Source organism: Somniosus microcephalus, chromosome 17 (genome assembly GCF_052327205.1).
Source record: "Somniosus microcephalus isolate GS21.2 chromosome 17, FLI_Smic_1.0, whole genome shotgun sequence".
Lineage (NCBI taxonomy): Eukaryota > Metazoa > Chordata > Chondrichthyes > Squaliformes > Somniosidae > Somniosus > Somniosus microcephalus.
The window spans coordinates 8541786-8567092 of record NC_141003.1 but is presented as its reverse complement, the minus strand read 5'-3'; the positions used below and the strand labels follow the sequence as shown (position 1 = coordinate 8567092).

At 44.1% G+C, this 25307-nt stretch overlaps 1 protein-coding gene across 4 annotated transcripts in view; it reads left to right on the top strand.

Annotated features, from left to right (window-relative positions):
- cdk17 (cyclin dependent kinase 17) overlaps window positions 1–25307 on the top strand; it is a 251513-nt gene that overhangs the window by 219982 nt on the left and 6224 nt on the right. For all 4 annotated transcript variants that reach the window (XM_086009899.1, XM_086009897.1, XM_086009896.1 and 1 more), the window contains 4 exons: window positions 9567–9664; window positions 19406–19511; window positions 20624–20666; window positions 20755–20845. In XM_086009899.1, coding sequence (XP_085866025.1) covers window positions 9567–9664; window positions 19406–19511; window positions 20624–20666; window positions 20755–20845 — 338 coding nt within the window. The remainder of the gene's footprint in view (window positions 1–9566; window positions 9665–19405; window positions 19512–20623; window positions 20667–20754; window positions 20846–25307) is intronic.

Below are 25307 nucleotides of genomic sequence, written 5' to 3'. Positions count from 1 at the left end.
CCGCCATGTATTTCCATCCACACATCAGGAATTTGGATTTTTTCCCAACTGAGAAACAAACACTGCAATAAGCAAATTAAAGTGAGTACTAAAATCCCATAAATGGATATTAAAGTAATCTTTTTATAGAAACATAGAAACATAGAAGATAGGAGCAGGAGTAGGCCATTCGGCCCTTCGAGCCTGCTCCGCCACTCAACGAGATCATGGCTGATCATCCAAACCCTAGCACCCGGTCCCTACACCGACAGCCATCCCACCCAAGCCCTATCCCCGTAACCCCACGTATTTAATCCCCCCCTAACACTAAGGGCCAATTTTTAAACATAGAAATGTTTATGATCTGAAATATGACTGATCTCCCAACCTGTCAATATTAATTCTGTTTTATTTAATTATTTTTAAACCTAATTCTCCGCCAAGTGGCTGACTGTGTATATTGCTGTATTTTTCAGAAGTCTCGTTTGTGATATTGTGATTGACTTAAAATGTTTTAATGTCACGAGTGGTACCATTGCTTTTCCTTAAGCTAGTGACATTCCAAGTGAGATGGCATTATTAAGATTGCTTTTTGTCAAGCAGTTTTCTACAAAAGTTCATTCAAAAATTAAAAAAATTGTTTTCCATGAAGTTCTGTGGAAAATCTTACTGCAAAACACGGTGAGCACAATGGTGTCATCCCACTTGGAATGCAGAGCCGGGTTGGCCAGCCAGCTTTCCTGTTGCTGGGGTTCAGCTCTCAATGGCTGTCCACGGATTCTCTCGTGATGTGGCACTTGATCAGTGGATCAGGCAGGAGTAACATTTCTGCTATCACAAGAGTGGATCTTCACCACGTTCCCAATCTCTGCAGCAGAGAGGAGGCCGATATTATTCGCTAGGGTGAAGGAACTGTTTGGGGTTTCTTGAGTGGGGAATTGCTGCCAGTACTGGAGAGAGAGAGAGAGAGAGAGAGAGAGAGAGAAGGGAACATGGGTGGAAGAGGAATGAATAGGGCGAGATGAAGAAAAAGAATGAGAGTCCACTACTCTAGCTCATTCTTCCCAGGACTTCAAACCTGTGGTACTTGTGACAAAAATAATGTTCTTCATTACAGTTATAAGCACAGAACTTGTATAGAGTTCTGTGTACAGTGCTTACATATGTATCTTCAGAGAACATCTCATGCAAATTTGCCAGAAAAACTGGATGAACAACAGACTCTCTTAAATGGTCAACACAATTGTACAGGAAACTTTCTGGTATCCGGCACTGACGGGACCGAGCTGGTGCCGTACCATCAAAACTGCCGTAGAAACCAGCGCTAATGTTAAAACATACGGAGCTTTTGAGCTCCGTGTGAATCAACAAACCCTGTTGCTTAGCAACAGCTTCAAAACAGTCGGTCGCAGCTTAAAAGCGTCTCTGTAGCTAAGCAACAGCTTCAGCTAGACCTTGCAGAGCCTGACTGGAAAAAAAAAAGCAACGAGAAGTAAAAAAACTTATAGGAAACGGCTCCTGAATTTTGCCGGTAGATAGAGCTTTCCGGACATTTAACCTCCAGTTAAACTAAAGTTTCCTGTATATAGTGTAAATTACTAATTGTGCTGTATCATACCTTGCCTGTGATATTTGTTTGTGAATCATTTGGAAGTAAATTTGGACAGTACTTGAGAATAAATGGTTAATATTTTACTTCTCTGTAATTGACAGGAGACATAATTTCTGAAGTTTAATGTAGTCTCTGTTAACTGTTGAACCTGGGCTACGCAAAGTGCAGCAGAGAGTAAAGGGCCAAAATCTTTCTTCATAAGAGAAGGGTTCTCCTTCTGGAAATGGTTGTGAAACTGGTCACATGAGAAAAAGGTGTTGGAGGAAGCCCAAACTCCTACCCTTCTACAGTCTTTAAAGTCCAAGCTTGGCACCACCTAATATTTTAAAGAAAAAAGGTTGTAGTGCAGCATATTTGCAATGCTGCCTCCTGTAGAACAGCAGGAAACATTTTTGTTCAACTCAAGGAGGCGAGGAGGTGGGAAAGAAGAGGTAGCCAGTTTTATTAGCAGGTTTATTGGCAAATCACTGGGGAAAGAGTCAGAGGGAGAACCTACCCACTGCCTATGAACACTGAGAAAAGGGCAGTCACAATTCTCGAGCCCAGAGCCAGTCGAGATCAAAAGGTTGACCAGGAAAAGTTAAGCGAGCACACTACTAGTGATAGTGTGATGAATTTTTGTTATATTTCTTCTCGAGGAGGGTTGTACAGTTAGATGAATCAAGGTGAACTTGATTACATCTGTTACTCTGTACATTCATTTGCTGTCTGTAAAATTAAGTAGTTTAATCATTTGTATCTGACTTTATCTCACTGAAGTCTTTCAGTTCACCTTCAGTAAGATTGCAGAAGCGCACGGGGGTCGTGTGAAAGACACAATATCCAGTTCAGATAACACAGGTGTCCTATTGTTACACTCAGTATAATTTGGATATTACGCAGTATGGACTGTTGGGCACACAAGGTGACACGTCAATTGATTCAAGAAATTAATACGACCCTTGGCTTGGTGTCTAATTTTATTACTTCCAAAATTCACCCGAACTGAACTAAGCATTACATTTATAGATAGAGCTTAATGCTATGACACCTATTCTATTACAAACCATAAGTAGGTACATACAACACGGGACACCTTGTCTGGGTCAGACACTAGATCCTGTTGTCTAGAAGTGCCAGCTAGCTAATCTACCCCCTCTCCTTCATATAATCATTCCATTGACCATGTAAGGTCTTGTTTTTAACTTTTTCAGCTGACTGGTGACGCTTGTGTCAGCAAACAGATTTCCATTCACATGACCACATAGGAGTACAACCATAGCTACTGCAGAGGCCTCACTCTTATCTATACTTTCTCATGATTGTAGACTGAATTCATTCTTTTCTATGTTCAATATTTTCTATTCCCCCCCCTCTGCTACTACGTTCTTAACCTTATCTTTCTGTTTTGACTGGTTTACTCAAAAACATGTTTTATCATTCTCGCTGGGCTGTTTACTAACATGTTTTCTTGTGCCTTTATGTCAGCAAGTCTGTTAGGCTATGCGACTGGCTGCATGTACTAACTCAAACAAACTTTGCTTACCCATGATGTATGTGTTAACCATTTTGTCATTGTTTAATGCTAAAACCTATATAGTAGTGCATTTATTGTCCAAAAACCCTGGAATGCCTGTGAAATGGGTTTTACTAATTTTGATCACAGCCCAGTAGTCCCGGAGTCTTTCTTGCATGAAGATAAAGTACTTGCCCCTTTAATTCTCTTAAGTAGTTTCCTAATTATAGAAAGGAAAACAATAAGAGCAACTAAAACTACAATTTGAAAAATAAGAGAATACACGATTGTCTAAGATGGGTTTACAGTGTATGTATGTATGTGCACGCACAAAGCATAGTAAACAAGGTAAGTGAGTTGCAGGCACAAACAGCCACATGTGAATATGATGTGGCAATAACTGAGACCTGACTCAAAAAAGGGCAGGATTGGGTATTAAATATTCCTGGTTATAAAGTGTTCAGGAAAGATAGGAAGTGGTAGTATTGGTCAAGGAGAATGTCCATGCTGGAGAGGGAGGATGTCCTGGAGGGGCCAAAGACAGAATCTATATGGCTAGAGTTAAGAAATAATAGAGGTGCCTTTTCACTATTAGGTGTATTCTATAGACCACCAAATAGAGGGAAAGATATGGAGGAGCAGATTTGCAGAGAAATTAGAGAGGTGCAAGAACTATAGAGTAGTAATAATGGGGGACTTCAACTATCCAGAGAAGGGGAAGAATTTCTGAAGTGTGTTCAGGAGAACTTTCTTGACCAGTACGTTTCTGGCCCAATGAGGAAGGAGGCATTGCTGGATCTGGTTCTGGGGAATGAGGTAGGTCAAGTGGAGCAAGTGTCAGTAGGTGAACATTTAGGGAACAGTGATCATAGTATCATAAGGTTTCGATTAGCTTTGGAAAAGGACAGCGAGCAATTTAGAGTAAAAATGTTTAACTGGAGGAAGGCCATTTTCAGTGGGATTAGAATGGATCTGGCCCGGGTAAACTGGAATCAAAGATTGGCAGGCAAAACTGTAATGGAACAATGGGCTGCCTTTAAAGAGGAAACAGTTGAGGTACATTCCTACTAGGGGGAAAGGCAGGGCAACAAAATCAGGGCTCCCTGGATGCTGAAAGAGATAGAGAATATGATGAAGCAGAGAGAGTGCGTTTGACAGATGTCAGGTTGCAAATACATCTGAGAAGCTGGCTATATATAGAAAGGTCAGAGGAGAAGTGAAAAAAAAAAAATAAGAGGGGCAAAGAGAGGGTATGAGAATAGAATGGCAACCAACATAAAAGGTAATCTAAAAGTTGTCTTTAGGCATATAAATAGTAAAAGGGTAGTAAGAGGAGGGGGCCGATTAGGGACCAAATAGGAGACCTATGCACGGAGGCAGAGGGTATGGCTAGGGTACTAAATGAGTACTTTGCATCTGTCTTCACTAAGGAAGAGGATGCTGCCATAGACATAGTAAAGGAGGAGGTAGTGGAGATACTTGATGGGATAAAAATTGCCAGGAACGGATGGGATGCATCCTAGGATGCTGAGGGAATTGAGGGAGGAAATCACGGAGGAACTGGCCATCATATTCCAATCCTCCTTAGATACGGGGGTGGTGCCAGGGGACTGGAAAATTGCAAATGTTACACCATTGTTCAAAAAAGGGTGCAAAAATAAACCCAGCAACTGCAAGCCAGTCAGTTTGACCTCGGTAGTGGGGAAGCTTTTTAGAAACAGTAATCGGGGACAAAATTAACAGTCACTTGGACAAGTGTGGATTAATTAAGGAAAGCCAGCACGGATTTGTTAAAGGCAAATCGTGTTTAACTAACTTGATTAAGTTCTTTGATGAGGTAACAGAGAGGGTTGATGAGGGTAATGCAGTTGATGTGGTGTACGTGGATTTCCAAAAGGCGTTCGACAAAATGCCGCATAATAGGCTTGCCAGCAAAGTTGAAGCCCATGAAATAAAAGGGACAGTGGCAGCATGGATATGGAATTGGCTAAGTGATAGGAAACAGAGAGTAGTGGTGAGCGGTTTTTTGGACTGGAGGAAGGTATACAGTGGTGTTCCCCAGGGGTCGGTTCTAGGACCACTGCTTTTCTTGATATATATTAATGACTTAGACGTGGGTGTACAGGGCACAATTTCAAAATTTGCAGATGACACAAAACTTGGAAGTATAGTGAACAGTGAGGAGGAGAGTGATAGACTTCAGGAAAACATAGACAGGCTGGTGAAATGGGTGGACACGTGGCAGATGAAATTTAACGCAGAAAAGTGTGAAGTGATGCATTTTGGTGGGAAGAATGAGGAGAGGACGTATAAACTAAAGGATACAATCCTGAAGGGGGTGCATGAACAGAGACCTGGGGGTATATGTGCACAAATTGTTGAAGGTGGCAGGGCAGGTTGAGAAAGCAGTTAAAAAGGCTTATGGGTTCCTGGGCTTCATGAACAGAGGTATAGAGTACAAAAGTGTGGAAATTATGCTGAACATTTATAAAACACTGGTTCGGCCCCAACTGGGGTACTGTATCCAATTCTGGGCACCACATTTTAGGAAGGATGTGAAGGCCTTAGAGAGGGTGCAGAAAAGATTTACGAGAATGATTCCAGGAATGAGAGACTTCAGTTACGCTGATGGACTGGAGAAGCTGGGGTTGTTCTTCTTGGAGCAGATAAGATTGAGCGGAGATTTGATAGAGGTGTTCAAAATCATGAGGGGTCTGGACAGTGTAGATAGAGGGAAACTGTTCCCATTGGCAGAAGGGTAGAGAACCAGAGGACACAGATTTAAGGTGATTGGCAAAAGAACCAAAGGCGACGTAAGAAAAAACTTTTTTATGCAGCAAGTGGTTAAGACCTGGAATGCGCTGCCTGAAAGGGCGGTGGAGGCAGATTCAATCACTGCTTTCAAAAGGGAGTTGGATAAGTACCTGAAGGAAAGGAACTTGCAGGGCTTCGAGGAGAGAGCGGGGGAGTGGGACTAGCTGAAGTGCTCTTGCAGTGAGCCGGCACGGGCTCGACAGGCTAAATGGCCGCCTTCTGTGTTGTAACCATTCTATGGCCTAGAAATTCAGTATAGCCACGTTCGGGGCGCTACAGTCGGGCGGCCGCTAAAGTTTGCGCCCGGCACACGTTCGCGCCACCTTCGCCGATATTCAGTCGCATCACCCCAAGAGGTTGCTGCTGCGCTAAAACAGGCGATGCACGACTATCATTAGGCGCTAAGCCGGCGGTCCGGGGCGATACCCCCGAGGGCAGGCGCAGCGCAGGTGCGGCGAGTTGCTGATTGACGGCAGACACTCTGGCGCCGGTCAGCTCTTAAAGGGGGAGGGTGGACTTGTCTAGCTGCCATGCCCTGCGCACTGCAGCCCTGAAGCAAGGCCTGACCAATGCTGGTTCATCAGTTCTACGACCTGGACCATGGGGAAGCCCGCTATCCTTCCAAATCCCATTGTACGCTCTTGCTGCTTGTCCAGGGTCATGGGGAAGGAGATGTACTGACGTCTCCTTCTGAAAAGGGCATTGTTCACCTGTCGGATGCAGCAATGTACCGCGAACTGGGAGATGTTGGCAATGTCCCCAGTAGCGGATTGGAACGAGCCGGTGGCATAGAAGTTGAGAGCCACCGTCACCTTCACTGCCACCGACAGAGACGTCCTGCTCCTCAGCTGTGGCTGCAGATCTCTGCGAAGCAGGTGGCAGATCTCAATGACCACCTCCCTTCTGAATCACAGCCTCCGAACACACTGCTCCTCAGACATGTTCAGATATGAGAACTGCTGGCGGTATACCCTGGGTGGGTAAGGCCTCCTGTGCCGACACCTGTTGGCCCTTCTCCGTCTGGCCATGACTGGCACTCTCTCACGGCGTCTCTGATCCCTTTGAATGCAATGCAGAAAGCCAACGTTTCCACCCATTGTAGCCCCCATTACAGTATATGTGGCGACTCAAGGCTATGGCACTGAAAGTGAAATCCAAGTGCAAAGCTCTGGCCTGAAGCCAGAAGTACCTCTGCGAGCACTGAGTCAAAGCAGAAAGCTCTCTGCCTTTGTCTCTCACACAGAAGGATTGGCACAAAATGGCTGTCACTTATAATGCAGGAGGAGTCCCCTTTAAATAGCGCACCCCGCAGCGACTGGGAACCGTTCCCCTCTACCAGTCGCTGGGGGCGCCAGGCGCAAAGAAGGGCGGCGCCACTGAAGTTCCGGTTTGGGGCGCACAAAGGGCGTTGCACGATGAAATGACGTCAGGATCTGCGCGCGCAGCTGAGCGCGCGCAAAGACTTTGCGCCGACGCTAAATCTCTAGTGAAGTTGGGGAGAGGCGCAGATCGCGCTGCGCCCGGCCGCTAGCCGCCTAGCGCCCAACATCTCCTCCTAAGGCGCTGGCGCAAGCAACTGAATTTCTAGGCCTATGATTCTAATAATCATCAACATGGAACAGTGGTGGGATCGGATGTCCAAACCTCACCACTGACTGTAAAACCTCTGCCTGGAGGGTTATATTCACCTGAACTTCAGTGATTATGCACCTGAACCGGTATTAAAATTACCATAAAGTCTGGAAGTTGGCAAGTGGTAGTGCCATGCTTGTACTCCAAATATTGTAGAAGTCACACAATATTTCCCTCTTTAGAGATATGCATAGTTTGCTAAGGCCAGCTGGTTACTTACATAATGCATTTGGGAGATTTTTTATCCAGGGTTTTCATACATTTGGTTACACAAGCCTTTTGGCATAGTTACAGCTGATAGATTAAAAACTATTGGTATAATCTCATAATGCACAACATTATGCAAAGCTTGATGAGTTCTGATAACTGTAGGCCCTTTCTTTGGGCCACCTTCTGTATCATCCAGGCATCCTGGTTCATCTGGCTCATTAAGAGCTCCGTCACTACTTAGACTGCTGTGGTAGGGAACCATCCCTCACAAACTCAATTTCATCCTTTGCTTATCCCTTATTAACTTTCCAGAATGTTACTTTATGGTTCTTCAGCTTATCTGTTCTATTGATACGATTCACACACGTTAACGCTACTGGATCTCCTCCTTGCACCAACACCTTTCTGATAAAGACTGCTCCATAACTGTGGTGCTACCATTATGTAAAAGTGAAGTTTAGAAGAATGAGAAGTGATCTCATTGAAACATACAAGATTCTGAAGGGGATTGACAGGGTAGATGCTGAAAGGTTGTTTCCCCTGGCTGGAGTATCTAGAACTAGGGGACATAGTCTCAGGATAAGGGGTAGGCCATTTAAGACTGAGATGAGGAGGAATTTCTTCACTGAGGGTTGTGAATCTTTGGAATGCTGAGTCTTTGAGAATATTCAACGCTGAGATCGATAGATTTTTGGGGAATCAAGGGATATGGAGATCGGGCGGGAAAGTGGAGTTGAGGTCGATGCTCGAGGGGCCGTATGGCCTACTCCTGCTCTTGCTACTTATGTTCTTAAAAGGAATATGCCCGATAGTCCTCCTCCTCCTCCTCCTCCGCCGCATTCCCGAGAACCACAATAATCTGTGATAAGAGTAGAAAATGTATTGGGGCTCTTCCAGAGAGCCCTTGAATGATTAAGCCCAACACAACCAAAGTCCTGAACATAAGATGCTTGGACCACTTACAGGAGTGGCCTGAAACATGCAACAGGCACACTGGACTTCCCTTTTCCTCATGTATTACTTATGAATTAATATGTGAAATGCAACAAGATGAAAGACTGACCTCTTTGAATCCAATTGTAATCCTTTTCTCACTGCCGTTGCATCTTGCCTCACCAACAAAAGCCATTTTTATTCAAGGAAGTGGGTTAACTTCCTCCGATTAAAACACAAAAAGGTAAAAAGACAAAGAACAAAAAGGTGAAACGGCATTTCCCCAATCTTGCCGGCAGCATTCAGAAGTAACAGATATTACTAGTGTAAGCTGATGTAGCCGCAAATTTGGGTTGATGAACAGCAACAAGTGTAATAGATTACAAGCCAATTAAAAATGATATTCAACAGCTTTTTTAGCAGTTTTTAAAGCGAAACTTTTAAGAATCTTTTTGTATAATTTGCTTTCCTAACCAACAGGAGAGGTTTTCATTTGCCTTTTCCTCAAAGAAATGAGGTCTAGACATTCGTGTATCTTGAGATGGCTGCTAGCAGAGATATTTGTTTGGCTGTCAGAGAGAAGGTCGTACGAATTCTGAACCAAATGGGACAGCCATACCATACCCCTGATTATCTAAGCTGGATACTTTAAATAAAAGACACACTATATATTGTAGGTGAAGAATGGCAGCTACTATGAAGGAATAGGCAGCTCTTTTCTATTGAGAATAATTTTTTGTTGGAAAATCCGACGTGCTGTTGAGAGGAATTGACCAACAATTTTGGGAAAGATGATGTATGTTGAGAAGTGTGATGTGTACATTTAAATTCTGAAATACAGTTCTAAAAAATTCTGTTGAGTGGACTACAATGTCTTGTGACTTGTTGCAGGGGTGTTGGGTGTATCTTCTATGAAATGGCAGCTGGAAGACCTCTGTTTCCTGGTTCCACTGTAGAAGACGAACTGCACTTGATTTTCAGGCTATTAGGTAAGTTTGTAATTCTGTTCATGTAACAAGTTTGGATCACAGCATAACTGCTAATTTTTGAAAATTGAAGTTAGTATTAGTTCTATGCCTAAATATTTATTATGTTTGATTATATGTAGATAAAAGTGTCATATTCTAATCTAAGATTTGCATCTGGTATGTGTCCCAACATATCGGGTGAATAGTATAGCGATTAGCTCAAATTTCACATGCACTTAAACATAACCAATCAAAAAACACACCTGTTTCACTCTTAAAAGACACTTTCTCCTAAAAAGAGGAAACAATCATATCCCTAAGGAATGTTTTTTTAAGGAATGTCCTTAAACTGACCATATTAGTTCTCCGCCCACTTCTAAATATTGGATTTACAACACATTAAAACAATCCATAATTCTGGGGATAGAACACTTAAAACGTACTCCAATATCTCCAACAACTTTACCTCTCTCCGGATCCTTGAATGGCTTTCTGCTCCATTTGTGGAGCTAGGATCTTTCCGCTAGGCCACTGATACTGATGTTTTAGCTGCTTCTTGTGTTGCTTCCTCTAGCCTCCACGCATGTGCAACTTCCCTACCACTTGGCATCAGTCACATGCACACCATTAGTAATGGCATATTCAAGCCCCCCCCCCCCCCCCCCCCCCACTGCCACATCTTTCCTCCAGCCACGTTGACAGTTGCTCCCTGACCTTTCCAGCTCCTGCCTCAAATACAATTGAAGAGGGCATATGTAGACTATAAGAATTATAATGAAAATCAAAAAGAATACGAAATGTTAAGAGCAGGATAGGGAATACGAGGAAAATACTTTTTTTAAATATCAAAAGGAACAGTAAAGTATTTTATAGTATGGTAGAAGCAGATTCAATAGTGACTTTCAAAAGGGAATTGAATATTTACTTGAAAAGGAAAAGTTTGCAGGGTTATGGGGAAAGTGGAAGGGAGCGGGACTAATTGGATCGCTTTTTTAAAGAGCTGGCATCGACACGATGGGCCGAATGGCCGCCTCCTGTGCTGCATAAGTACATCAGTAAAAAGGAAATTGTAAAAAGCGAGGTGACACCCCTGAGAGGAGAGGGTTGTCAATTTGCAGATGATTTAATTGGCAGAGGTATTTATTAAATACGTACTTGACATTTTTTTACTAAAGAGAAGGATATTGGAGAGGAGAATCCTGAAGTGGTTGAGAGCAAGGTGAGCAGTATTATGGATAAAAGGATAATTTTAGCTAAGTTGTTGGGCTAAAGGAAGAAAAAACACAAGAGCCTGACACAATATATCCTAGAACTTGATGGAGATGAAGGAGCTAAAAAAAAAAATGTGTTCCTGGGATGTGGGTGTCACTGGCAAGGCCAGCATTTATTGCCCTTGAGAAGGTGGGCAAAATGACGAGGCCCTCGAAATTATGGGGCCAATTTTAGCTTGGGGCAGGATTGGTGTATTGTGCCGGCGATGGGGTGTTGGAGGTGGGTCCAAAGCGGGTGGCACACCAGCAAATTGGGAAGGAAGCGAGGCTCAGAAGATTTTAACAGCCAGGCTTCATTTTAGTATTGCACATGTCTTCCACCTGAAGCTGGCAGGAATAACGTCATGGCCAGCAGGCAGGAGTGGAGATTGGGGTGGGAGCTGGATGCCGCTGGGGACCTAAGGGAAAAGTCCCTGCCATAAGGTAAGTGCTGGGGTGGCTGGGGGGTGGGGGCAGTTAACACAGGTGATGTTTGAGGGCTGTCTTTTAAAACAAAATTATTTTGTAGAAGCTTAAAAAGTAGGCCAAAAGCCTGCAGAAACTGAGACCGGAGTTTTCCGGGGGTCAGCGGGCAGGATCAGTGGCTGGTCAGGTGGGAAAGTGTTTGTTTTATTTCCACCAGTGGGTCGGGACCCCGCCGCCACGTGCCTTTCCCAATGTCTGGTCTGTCACCACTGAGCAGACCCAACCCGACAGGCAGCGGCGGGGGGCTCAGTTAATCTCATTAACATCTAGTTGACATCATTAACAGGGTTTTTAAACATACCTTTTCACTTTAACTTCATGGCCATGGGAACCACGCTGTGCGGGGACCACAGCTGTCAACCTGAGGCAGGATTTCAGTGGCCATTGCTCCAGCTGATTACTTGACAGCTTCAACTGTACAGTAAAAGCTCCCACCTGACAGATCATCACTTTCCTCAGCCACAAGCTGTTTCCCAGACTATTTCCAGCGCAGATTCTGCAGGCTTTCGACTCTCAATCCAATCTCACCTAATTGAAAGAACTCTCACAATTGACAGAATGCTTCTGTCATCTTTACTTCACCTGCCATCTATTCCATCAACATGGGTGCCCTTTATACAGTCTCACCTTGGTCCTCAGAATTCGACCAAGATCAGCCCCAACACCAGCAGCACCAACAACAACAACCTTCTCCGCAATCACCTGCACAGGACAGAGGGCATCAGCACCCGAGCTTTTGCTGCCCAGGAGGCCAGGGATGGCCTCATTATGGTCAGATTTACTTCACTTGATGCTGTGCACCCTGGCTGCCACATGATGCGCCAGGTTGGCACCACCCCACACCAACACCATAAAGCATCCCTATAATGTTCAAGCCATTCCTTTCACACTCACCACCATTGCGGGAGGTACCGTTATGTCTCACCATTCACTGCAACTCACTAAGCCACCTCCAAAGGTGCGCACACATCTGTCCAAGAACGCAAAGTGTTGAAAATAAAGGTTTCAATGTTTGACAGCACATTAACAAAAACTTTGCATGAACATTGGATAAAACACCCAAGTGGCTACCCTGGTGTGTTAGTTGGTGTGATTACACTAGGATGAGTGTGTGTGAGGAGTGGCTAGTGAGATGGGGATGTGCTAATGTAGATAGAGAGAGAGGGATGGGTGGAGGTACAAGGTAAGTTGGTGTGAGTAAGGATGTGTATGGGTAGGGTGGGGAAGGCAGAGTGATGGGGATGAAGGTGAGTGTGGCTTTGTACTAAGGTTTCGTGATCTAATGAGATCATTGAAAGGTTTGCGCCACTGCACTCCGGTCCTCCTGACGACATCCCTGCTTGTGACCTCCTCTGCAATGTACAACCAGGCTGTGTTGGTGTCCTGAGGAGGTCTCTTCCGCCCATCGGAAGGGAAGAGAACTTCCCTGCGTGCTCTGACTCCCTCCATAAGCATATGGAGAGAGTCATGGGAGAACCTGGGTGCAGCCTTGCACCTCTGTGCAGTTATTGTCAGTGTTTGCAGCACCTCAGTGCTGTAGAACGCTGACAGCACAACTGTCAAAATAAAGTTGACCACGGTCCCTTTAAAGAAACTGGCTGATGACATGTCATGAATGATATCACCAGACTCGCTTCCTCTAATTGGACCGGGAAATGCAATGGGCAGGCTTAACAAGCCCCATCAAGGGAAAGTCATTTTTAGACAGAGGGATGGAGCCAGCAGCGGGGTCGGGACCTGCCACCAACGTCGCCCGCCCTGGACCCGCCGAGGTGAGCAAAATCCCGGCCTGAGTGTGTGCATTGAAGCCAGGTGGGCCATTGGAATTCAGTGAAGGTCAGTTGTCTCATCCCAGGCCAGGATGGCCCCCATTTATCTTGAAAGCAGCAGGAGACACGCACTTTGGGGTGTAATTTTAAAGTGAGGAGGGGGGCGGGGTGGAGAAAAGAGGGGCAGCTGGTTTTATTGTGTAGACCTACTGCCGAATCACTACCAGGAACAAAGTTAGTGTCCTAGCCCATAAAAGCAGCAAAGCAACATGGGCACTCATTTCAATGCCCTTGTTCCAGGCTCCAGCCCATGAATTCAACCATGTTCTGCAGCTTCAGATTCCATTTTCTGTTTCAAAGAAACACACTCTGTAATTCCACAACCAACTTCCTAATTCCATGTTCCAATTTGCAGTTGCAACCCCAAATTATGTTTACTGCTGTACACACCCATGATGCACTGCCTCTAAAAACACAGACCATCAATGGCACAGGTAAATATCCTGACCTGTGAATGGAGCAGTATTTGCAGCATGAGTACGCAGCCCCAACTTCCTAGCATCACCATGACTAACAAACCTTCCTTTCCTACTGACCAGGTTGCCCTCCCAGCGTAGACCTGTCTCCTGGTTTGGTACCAATCCCAGAGTCTCCTAAGGCTTTCTGCTTAGTCGCGTGAGCCAAAACAGAATATGGTTCAGTTGTGCATTTTTCAAGTGGTTCTTCAGTTAACATTCCTTGGTCATGCTCAATTCCTGAAAAGGAATCAAAACAGTTGAATGTATGGAGTACAGAGATTTAACTAAAGAGAACACCTTAGATGCGTCGGGCTTCCTATGAAACAATTTGTGCAGAAGCAGTCCATTCAGGTCAGTTTGTTAGTCAAGCAGATTCATATTTATGGGGTCTTGTGCGCAAATTGGCTGCTGCGTTTCACACATTGTAACAATGACTACACTTCAACAGGCGACTGTGTGTGGAGTTTGCACATTCTCCCCGTGTTTGCGTGGGTTTTCTCCGGGTGCTCCGGTTTCCTCCCACAGTCCAAAGATGTGCGGGTTAGGTTGATTGGCTATGATAAATTGACCCTTAGTGTTGGGATTAAATACGTGGGGTTACAGGGATAGGGTGGGATATGTGTTGGTGTAGGGGTTATGGGGATCGGGTGGGATATGTGTCGGTGCAGGCTCGATGGGCCGAAATGGCCTCTATCTGCACTGTGGGGTTTCTGTGATTCTGTGAGTACTTCCTTAGCAGTAAAGCCTTTTGGGATGTCCTGAGGATATGAAAGGCACTATATAAATTCAAATTTTCTATTTTTCTTTTCGTTCAAATATAACGTGTACTACAATTCTGGATCTGTCATTCCAACAACTAAGAGGTTGTAGAACAAGGTGCGAGACACTCTTGACGACATAATATCCAGTTGCAAGAATTGACCTTGGTCATTCGGCCCATCTTTCACAGATGAGCCTGTCCAGTGATGGATGTCAGGGGCACATTTCAACACGAGGCTGTTGGAGTTCACTCCAAATTTCAGGACATCAGCGTAGTGGTCATAGAGGTTCCATGTAGAGGGTTCTTGCATGGATCAATACTCCTGTGATGATTCAGCATATTTATCCACTGCATTACTGAGCCATACAGACCAAGAAGGTCTGCAGTGCGATTCCCAGTTTTTACTGAGTTAACTGATCTCTTCAGCAGAGGTACAATGCTTGGCACTCCGAGCTTTAGGTTGGGGAGGGGAATATAGGCTGGGATTCCTAGAATCATAGAAACTTACAGCATAGAAGGAGGCCTTTCGGCCCGCTGTGCCTGTGCTGGCTGTTTGAAAGAGAAGTCGTGCTTCGTCCCACCTTCTCACTTTTTGTCCATAATCCTGTAAGTTCCTCATCTTCAAAGTACCTGCACCAACCCCCTTTTAAAATTATTTATGGAATCAGCTTCCACCACCTCTTCAAGTAGTTTGATCCAGATCCCAACAACTCCAAGCGAAAACATTTCTACTCATCTCCCTTCTAGATCTTTTCTAATTATTTTGAATCTGTGACCTCTAATTATTGACCCACTCACCAGAGTGAATATTTTTTTCCCTATTTACTCTCTCAAAACCTCTCATCATCCGGAAATCCTCTATTAGGTCACCTCTAACCGTCTCTGTTCCAAGGATAACAGTCCTAACTTTTCCAACCTCTCCTCATAACTGAAGTCACTCATCCCTGGTGATATCCTGGTAAACCTCCTCTGTACCCTTTACATAGAAACATAGAAGATAGGAGCAGGAGTAGGCCATTCGGCCCCTCGAGCCTGTTCCACCATTTAATGAGATCATGGCTGATCATCCAAATTCAGTACCCTGTCCCCGCTTTCTCCCCATATCCCTTGATGCCTTTAGCCTTAAGAAATATATCTAACTCCTTCTTGAATATATTTAATGACTTGGCCTCCACAGCCTTCTGTGGTAGAGAATTCCACAGGTTCACCACCCTCAGTGAAGAAATTTCCCGTCATCTCGGTCCTAAATGTCCTACCCCGTATCCTGAGGCTGTGACCCCTCGTTCTAGACCCCCCAGCCAGGGGAAACATCCTGCATCCAGTCTGTCTAGCCCCGTCAGAATTCTATACGTTTCAATGAGAACCCCCCTCATTCTTCTGAACTCTAGTGAATACAGGCCTAGTTGACCCAATCGCTCCTCATACGACATTCCTGCCATCCCAGGAATCAGTCTGGTGAACCTTGGCTGCACTCCCTCTATGGCAAGTATATCCTTTCTTAGTTAAGGAGACCAAAACTGCACACAGTACTCCAGGTGTGGTGTCACCAAGGCCCTTTATAACTGTAGTAAGACATCCTTGCTCCTTTACTCAAATCCTCTTGCAATGAAGGCCAACATACCATTTGCCTTCCTAACTGCTTGCTGCACCTGCATGTTTGCTTTCAGTGACTGGTGTACAAGGGCACCCAGATCCTTTTGTACATCAACCTTTCCCAATCTATCACCATTTAAATAATACTCTGCCTTTCTGTTTTTCCTACCGAAGTGGATAACTTCACATTTATCCACGTTATACTGCATCTGCCATGTATTTGCCCACTCCCTCAACTTGTCTAAATCGCCTTGAAGCCTCTTTGCATCCTCATAACTCACAATCCCACCTAGTTTCGTGTCGTCAGCAAACTTTGAAATATTACATTTGGTTCCCTCATCCAAATCATTGATATATATTGTGAATAGCTGGGGCCCAAGCACTGATCTCTGCGGTACCCCACTAGTCACCGCCTGCCACCCTGAAAACAACCCATTTATTCCTACTCTCTCTTTCCTGTCTGTTAACCAATTTTCAATCCATGCCATTATATTACCCCCAATCCCATGTGCTTTAATTTTGCACACTAGCTTCTTATGTGGGACTTTATCAAAGGCCTTCTGAAAATCCAAATACACCACATCCACTGGTTCTCCCTTATCTATCCTACCAGTTACATCCTCAAAAAAACACCAGTAGGTTTGTCAAACACTATTTCCTTTTCATAAATCCATGTTGACTTTGTCTAATCCCGTTGATATTTTCTAAGTATCCTGTTATCAATCCTTTATAATTTTCCCTACTACTGATGTTAGGCTAACCGGTCTGTAGTTCCCTGTTTTCTCTCTCCCTTTTTTAAATAGTGGGGTTACATTTGCCACCCTCCAATCTGCAGGAACTGTTCAATAATTTATAGAATTTTGGAAGATGACAACCAATGCATCCACTATTTCCATGGCTACCTCTTTCAGTGCTCTGGGATGCAGATTATCGGGCCCTGGGGATTTATCAGCTTTCAGTCCCATTAATTTCTCCAGTATTTTTTTAGTAATAATTTCCTTTAATTCCTCCTTCTCACTGGACCCTTGGTTCCCTAGCATTTCTGGGAAGTTATTTGTATCCTCTTCTGTGAAGACAGAACCCAAGTATTTGTTTAATTGCTCTGCCATTTCCTTGTTCCCCATTATAAATTCTCCTGTTTCTGACTAAAGGACCTACATTTGTCTTCACTAATCTTTTTCTTTTTACATACTTATAGAAGCTTTTACAATCCACTTTTATGTTCCTTGTAAGATTACTCTCATATTCTATTTTTCCCCTCTTAATCAATCACTTGGTCCTTTTTTGCTGAATTCTAAACTGCTCCCAATCCTCAGGCTTGCTACTTTTTCTGGCAACTTTATATGACTCGTCTTTGGATCTAATACTATCCTTAATTTCTTTTGTTAGCCATGGTTGGGCCGCTTTTCCTTTTGTGTTTTTGCGCCAGAAAGGAATGTGTAACTTGCAATTCAGGCATTCGTTCCTTAAATGTTAGCCATTGCCTGTCCACCGTCATGCCTTTTAATGAAGCTCCCCAATCTACCATAGCCAACTCACTCCTCATACCATCGTAGTTTCCTTTGTTTAGATTTAGGACCCTAGTTTCAGATTGGACTACTTCACTTTCCATCTTAATGAAGAATTCTATCATGTTATAGTCACTCTTCCCTAAAGGACCCCGCACAACAAGATTATTAATTAACCCCTTCTCATTGCACAATACCCAATGGCTCCTCAACGTACTGGTCTAAAAAACCATCTCGTACACACTCCAGGAATTCATCCTCCACAGTATTGCTAATTTGGTTTGGCCAATCTATATGTAGATTAAAGTCACCCATGATTACTGTAATACCCTTGTTACATGCATCTCTAATTTCCTGTTTGATGCCATCCCCTACATTACCACTACTGTTTGGAGGCCTATAGACAACTCCCACCCTTTCTGCCCCTTGGTGCTTCTTAGCTCCACCCAGACTGATTCTACATCTTGATTTTCTGAGCCAATATCCTTTCTCACTATTGCTCTGATTTCATCCTTTACTAACAAGGCCACCCCACCTTCTTTTCCTTTTCGCCTGTCCTTCCTAAATATTGAATATCCTTTGATATTCAGCTCCCAGCCTTGGTCACCCTGCAGCCATGTCTCCGTAATCGCAATTATATCGTATCCGTTTACATCTATTTGTGCTGTTAATTCGTCTACCTTATTACGAATGCTTCGTTCATTCTGATACAGTGCCTTTAGATTTGTCTCTCTAACATTTTTAGACATCTTAACATTTTTTGGTACTATGGCCCTATTTGTCTTATTACCATCCTGTCTCTATCATCCTGAAGCCTATAGCTATGCTCATCATGATCATCTACTTTGCCAAGTTTCGTATCTTCTGCAAACTTTATAATGCTGCTCACTACACCCGAGTCTAGGTCCTTTATAAAAAGAGTAATTGACCCAAAACTGGCCCTTGGGGAACACCACTGTAAACCACCTCCCAGTCTGAAAAACATCCATCCACCAGCACCCTCTGCTTCCTGTCACTGAGCCAATTCCTGCTCCTGAACACACTCTGACCCCTGATTGAAGTGTGCGCATGTGGTACCTTTTGGTATTATAGGTAGAATAGTCTGCCAAAATGTTGCTGTTGAGGATCTGACATGACTAATGGCCACTTGGACGAGGTACCAGATGGTGACTGGCACCCATTGAACCATACCTCTCCCAGAGGGACGGCAGGGGCATGGAATAAAAAAAATTTGCAAGGAGTAATTTCAAAGAATTCTTGTAATTCTGTACTGGCCAGGACCTGGTTCTCCGATGATCTGGCTGTCTACACCAGCAGGCCCTGTTGGATCCCAAACAAGCAAGACTTGATACAGATGAGTAGTCAGATGTAGCACTGTATACTTTCATTGATGGCATAGCTTTTGAAGGAGCCAGTTTAGGAGATTTAGGTTTGCAGTAACTGGTAGAGACCACATTGCTGAACTCTAAGGGAGCCTGTTTATTCTGGGCTTACAGCGCCAAGTAGAAATAGTTTGTCTGGTACTATTGCAATCATAACTTGAATCCTTCAGGGTGTGATATAACGGTGATTTTTTATCACGCCTAATGTTGCCAAGTCAGAACATATCCCACGGTAGAGTGGAAATTGACCACCTGGTGTATGAATTTTTTTTGAAGGGTGTTTCTTGGGTGATTCTCCCTTGTGGGTTGATCCCAATTTCTATGTTCATGTCCAGGTTGAATTTCTTTTAAAAGTGCGTGGGAACAGCACAGTCATCACTTTGTTGAGTACAGGTTTACAAAAAAAAATTTTGTGAAATGAACTATGAAACCTCAAAATCATGTTGATATTTTCCATGAGTATCTGTATTTTACTAATGGACTTTATTTAATGCAGGAACACCTACAGAGGAGACATGGCCAGGAATATTTTCAAATGAGGAATTTAAGGCTTACAACTTTCCTAAATATAAGCCACAACTCGTCATAAATCATGCACCAAGGTATTGTTAGTCAATTGTGTTTATGAATAGGGTCAATTTTATTAAGTATAAAATGAGTTGTGATTTACATTGTGATAGCCATAGACAAAAAGTGTGTGTGTGAGCTGCGAAAGGTGCAAGAAATTGGGGAAATTACATCAAGTTAGTAGAGTGTAGGCCAATTTAGATGCAGTAGAAAAGTGCCCATGTATAGCAGATGTCTTTCAATGCAGTTAGGTCTGGCAAGCACCAAGTATACCATGCAGGGATACCCATTAAAGGTTATGGAGCAGGAGAGGAACCTAGTGTCAGTGGATAAATCACAAAGTCCATGAGCACTGTGACGAGACCATTGATAACTGTGTGTAGTTTGTTGATAAAACTCTATTTAGAATATATCAAGTTTTTGGAAACTTACCTTTAAAAAGACAGTGAAGTGGGTAAAGGAATTTAGGGCCCTCGGTATGAAGACTAAAAGTTGATATTTGAAGCAATCCATTTCTTTAAGTTGTTGCGTGTCATGAATAATTGTAGAAGTAAGTTGGTAATCAAACTTGGGCAGTGATCGGAGAACTTGACCGAATACAAAAAGCCAGAGTCGAGGAAGATTAGAGACGACAGAATTATTTTCCCCATTGTGTAGTGGATATGTGGAATAGATTCCAAACTGAAGCCGTTAATGCTGCGTAGATTAACACCTTTAAAAACAAGAAATATCTGTTCATGAATGGTATTAAAAATTACAAAGATTTTCATGGAACATGATTTCTGTGCTGCTGGAAGCATGGATGAGCCATCTGAGGAATCCTGTGGTCAGAGTGGAATCGTGTTGTAAGGTTTGGATGAATATACTTTATTACCTTCAAGGGATGTGGAAGTAATTGCACAGAGCTTTATCTTATGGCTTTTGCCCACATTTGGTTGCCTCCCTTAATAGACTGGATTCGGTAGAATCCATGATTAAATAATTTGTACATGTTTTATGAAGGTAATTGGCTTGATATATTTCTTTGCACATAAGTGCACCTGCCATCTGCCTCACTCCTGGAGGTATACATAAAGATGAGCAACTATAAGGACAGGTGTATGTGCTAATGTAACTTCTTCAACTGGAGACTTGCTTTTTCTCACAGATTGGACACGGAAGGAATTGATCTGTTATCCATATTTTTACAAGTAAGTTTTAATTGTTGTTGCATAATTGAAATGTAATTTTTGCCTTTTTTAAAAAAAACAACTAATAGGCATCTAATATTCTTTGTAGTACCAGGCCAAGAAGAGAATTTCTGCAGATGATGCCATGAAGCATCTTTACTTTAAAAGCCTTGGAACAAGGGCACACACCCTACCTGATGGTAAATCATTCATTGCTTCATAATAAGTGGTAATCTTTTAAGAGTCTTGCTGTCAATTTCCCATGGTGTTACACACAGGAAGTCGAGACCAAGTGTAGATTCCAGATGAAACTTTGATTAGAGGCTGAGGGATATTTCGAGCAGATTGCTCTGATATAATTACATCTCCATTTTAAAGTCAAACATTTTGCCCTAATTTTTATATTTTTGTCATAAATCTCTGTCTATATATTACTGATAATAACTGCCTTGTATACTACTTATTCTGGGTTGACACCCTCCTGCCGGTCGGATAGGGCTACACTCGCAGGAGGGTGTCATCATCCTGGAGGAGCACAAGCTCCAGATTTCAGAGCTTGAGCAGCAGCTGGTGTCACTGCGGTGCATCCGTGAGGCTGAGAGCTACATGGATAGCACGTTTCGGGAGGTGGTCACTCCGCAGCGTACGAGCGTGGAGGGAATGGGTGACTGTCGGACAGGCAAGGAGGACCAGGCAAGTAGTGCAGGGGTCCCCTGAGTGCATCTCACTCTCCAACCAGTATACTGGTGAGGGCGATGGTTCCTCAGGGGAGTGCAGCCAGAGCCAAGTCCATGGCACCATGGGTGGCTCAGCTGTACAGGGGGTGGGGGTGGAGGAGGAAGATCAGGAAAGTAATAATGATCGGAGATTCGACAGTACGGGGAACAGATAGGCATTTCTGCGGCCACAGATGTGATTCCAATCTGGTATGTTGCCTCCCTGGTGCCAGGGTCAAGGATGTCACTGAGCGGCTGCAGAACATTCTGAGGGGGATGGGTGAACAGTCCATATCTGTATCAACAACATTGGTAGAAAGAGGGATGAGGTCCTGCAGGCAGCTTTTAGGGAGCTAGGTAAGAGATTAAAAACCAGGACCTCAAAAGTAGTAATCTCCGGATTACTCCCAGTGCCACGAGTTAGTGAGAATAGAAAATAGGAAGATAGAGCAGATGAATGTGTGGCTGGAGAGATGGTGCAGGAGGGAGGCCTTTAGATTCCTGGCACATTGGGACCAGTTCTAGGGGAGGTGGGACCTGTAAAGGACGGACGGGTTGTACCTCAACAGAGCTGGGACCAATGACCTCGCAGGGGGGGGTTTGCTAGTGCTGTTGGGGAGGGTTTAAACTAATTTGGCAGGGGGATGGGCACCAGAATGTAGCATTAGAAAGGAGAAACAAGGTGCACAAAGGATTGGGAGAGACAGATAGCACTAGAGTAAGAAATAGGACGGTGTTAGGTGGGGTCAGACTAAGAGAATACAAGGAGGTCTAAGATGGGTTTACAGTGCATGTGTGTGAATGCACGAAGTGTGGTAAATAAGGTTGGTGAGCTACAGGCACAAATAGACACATGGGAATATGATGTCATGGCGATAACGGAGACCTGGCTCACAGAAGGGCAGGATTGGGTACTAAATATTCCTGGATATAAGGTGTTCAGGAAAGATAAGGAAGGAAAGAAAGGAGGTGGGGTGGCAGTATTGATTAAGGAGAATATTAGTGCTGGAGAGAGAGGATATCCTGGAGGGGTCAAGGACAGATTCTATTTGCTTAGAGTTGAGAAACAATAGAGGTGCCATTACACTACTAGGTGTATTCTACAGGCCGCCAACTAGTGGGAAGGATATAGAGGAGCAAATTTGCACAGAAATTACAGAGAGGTGCAAGAACTATAGAGTAGTGATAATGGGGGGACGTCAACTATCCTAATATAGACTGGGATAGTAATAGTGTAAAGGGCAGAGGTGGAAGAATTTCTGAAGTGTGTTCAGGAGAACTTTCTTGATCAGTACGTTTCCAGCCCAACGAGGAAAGAGGCATTGCTGGATCTGGTTCTGGGGAATGAGGTGGGTCAAGTGGAGCAAGTGTCAGTAGGGGAACATTTAGGGAACAGTGATACTATTATCATAAGATTTAGACTAGCTGTGGAAAAGGACAGGGAGCAATCTAGAGTGAAAATGCTTAACTGGAGGAAGGCCAATTTCAGTGGGTGGCTCAGAAATTCGGGTCAGGGGCTTCCGGCGGGTGCAAGACCCGACCTGCACTTACCTTGTGCGCCGGCAGTTGAGCTGTAGGGCCCTGTGGAATTCCTATCCGGGGCCTGGCCCAGCTGCCGGCGCGCAGTGCTTGCGTATCCCAGGGGCGCAGTTAGTTCGATGCGCCCCCTGGGATCACGTGGGCCATGGGCAGCCAATCGGAGCAGGGAATGCTCCATTCAGAAGTCTTGACAGGAAGCGCTGTCAAGACTTATAAATACTACGGCCCCAAAATAGCAGTAAACCTTCAAATAATTTTTTTTTTTTTTTTAATCACATTTTTTAAATAAACTATAAATTACATTAAATAACTATTTTAAACAGTAATTTAAATTTTTTGGGGAAAAAAATTATATTCTAATGGGGCTGAAAATAAACTTATTTTGCTTTAAAGTATTTAAAAATAATAAACCTGTGGAAAAACTGTTTTAATTATAATTAATTGACCACTTACCTTGTAAAAAGCAGGCCTTACGCCTGCTTTTTACATTTCTAAATTCTAAAGACTTACCCTCACGGAAAAACCTTACGGGTTCCTGGGCTTCATGAATAGTGGTATAGAGTACAAAAGTGTGGAAATTATGCTGAACCTTTATAAAACACTGGTTCGGCCTCAACTGGAGTATTGTGTCCAATTCTGGGCACCACACTTTAGGAAGGATGTGAAGGCCTTAGAGAGGTTGTAGAAAAGATTTACAAGAATGGTTCCAGGGATGAGGGACTTCAGTTACGTGGATAGACTGGAGAAGCTGGGGTTGTTCTCCTTAGAGCAGAGAAGGTTGAGAGGAGATTTGATAGAAGTGTTCAAAATCATGAGGGGTCTAGACAGAGTAGATAGAGAGAAACTGTTCCCATTGGCGGAAGGGTCGAGAACCAGTGGACACAGATTTAAGGTGATTGGCAGAAGAACCAAAGGCGACATGAGGAAAAACTTTTTTTACACAGCGAGTGGTTATGATCTGGAATTCACTGCCTGAAAGGGTGGTGGAGGCAGTCACTTGTGGCTTTCAAAAGGGAATTGGATAAGTACCTGAAGGAGCAAAAATTGCAGGGCTACGGGGAAAGGGTGGGGGAGTGGGACTATCTGAAGTGCTGTTGCAGAGCGTGACACAGGCTCGATGGGCCAAATGGCCGCCTCCTGTGCAGTAACCATTCTATGATCCTGCTAGTGTAGCCCTATCCGTCTGGCAGGAGGGTGTTTCCATAAGCAGTTTCCATTATAAATGTGGATATAGGAATTTATAATGGAAAAGTTGACGGGAGGTGCGTGCAGACACAGGATTTTTTTCTGTCTCGCTCTCCTCTCTTCTGGTTCTCTCTTTTCCCCATAACTCTTGTTTTTACTTCTTTTTACTTTCGGGTGGGAGGTGGTGGGTGATTTAATATGACTTGGCAGACAAAGGAGCTGCAGGCTGCATTTGGAATGGGGATTGTGGGAAAAATGTGGCTCCCCCCTCACTCCACTGCTCCCATCATGTCCCCTACTGCTTCACCTTCCCACTTCCTATTCTCCTTCGTGGCATATCCACTTCCCTTTTGAACTACCTGATCACTGCTCGTACCCTTACCCTTGCGCTTGTTCTGACTCTCATTTTGCCCTTAACCCATCATCCACTCCCAATAAGGACAGGTGAGGAGAAGCCAAAGACGCCTCTCCCTAAACTACTGCTCCCCTCTCTCATACCCTACCTTCCTATCAAAGATCATTTGTTTACTGTCAAAATTCTATTTGGAAGAAATCAAATTAAAATGTGGGGGGAGAAACTGCCTGTCTGCTTTTCTTTCTCTTTGTGTCATTATCTATCTCTGTATCCTAGGTGTTAGAAATTAGAATCTATGGGCTGAATTTTAATGGGGAAGACGGGTTAGGGGCGGGGGTGGTTCCGAATTTAACGGCAGAGCCTGATTTGAATGGGAAGCCTCTGTTTCCCACCCGAAGCCAGCCAGATTAAGAGGTTGCCTGGCTCCTAGCAGGTAAACCTTTCACACACAGGAGGGAGGGAGAGATCGTCGGGGTGGGTTTGAAAAGATCGCGAGGCATGCAAAACTCGACCAGCTACACTTAAACACAAAATGGAGGTTAAGGAAGAGGCTTCCAGCCTCGATATAATATTTAAATAGACGACCCGCCTCCTGGTAGCGGATTGGCGTCATTCCCCCCCACGCCACCACCCCCCACTCTGCCTCGGTCCCGCTTCCATTAAAACTGGAAGTGGACAGGTTGGGATTCACATTTTTAACATTAACTACTCCCAGCCCACCAGTTTTTTTTAGGTTAAAATTGCCCTCTTATCTCAATTGTAAGACTTTACCATTGACCGTGAGGAAAAACTTACGCAGCAAGTGGTTAGGATCTGGAATGCATTGTCTGAGAAAGTGGTGGAGGCAGATACAATCGTGGCTTTCGA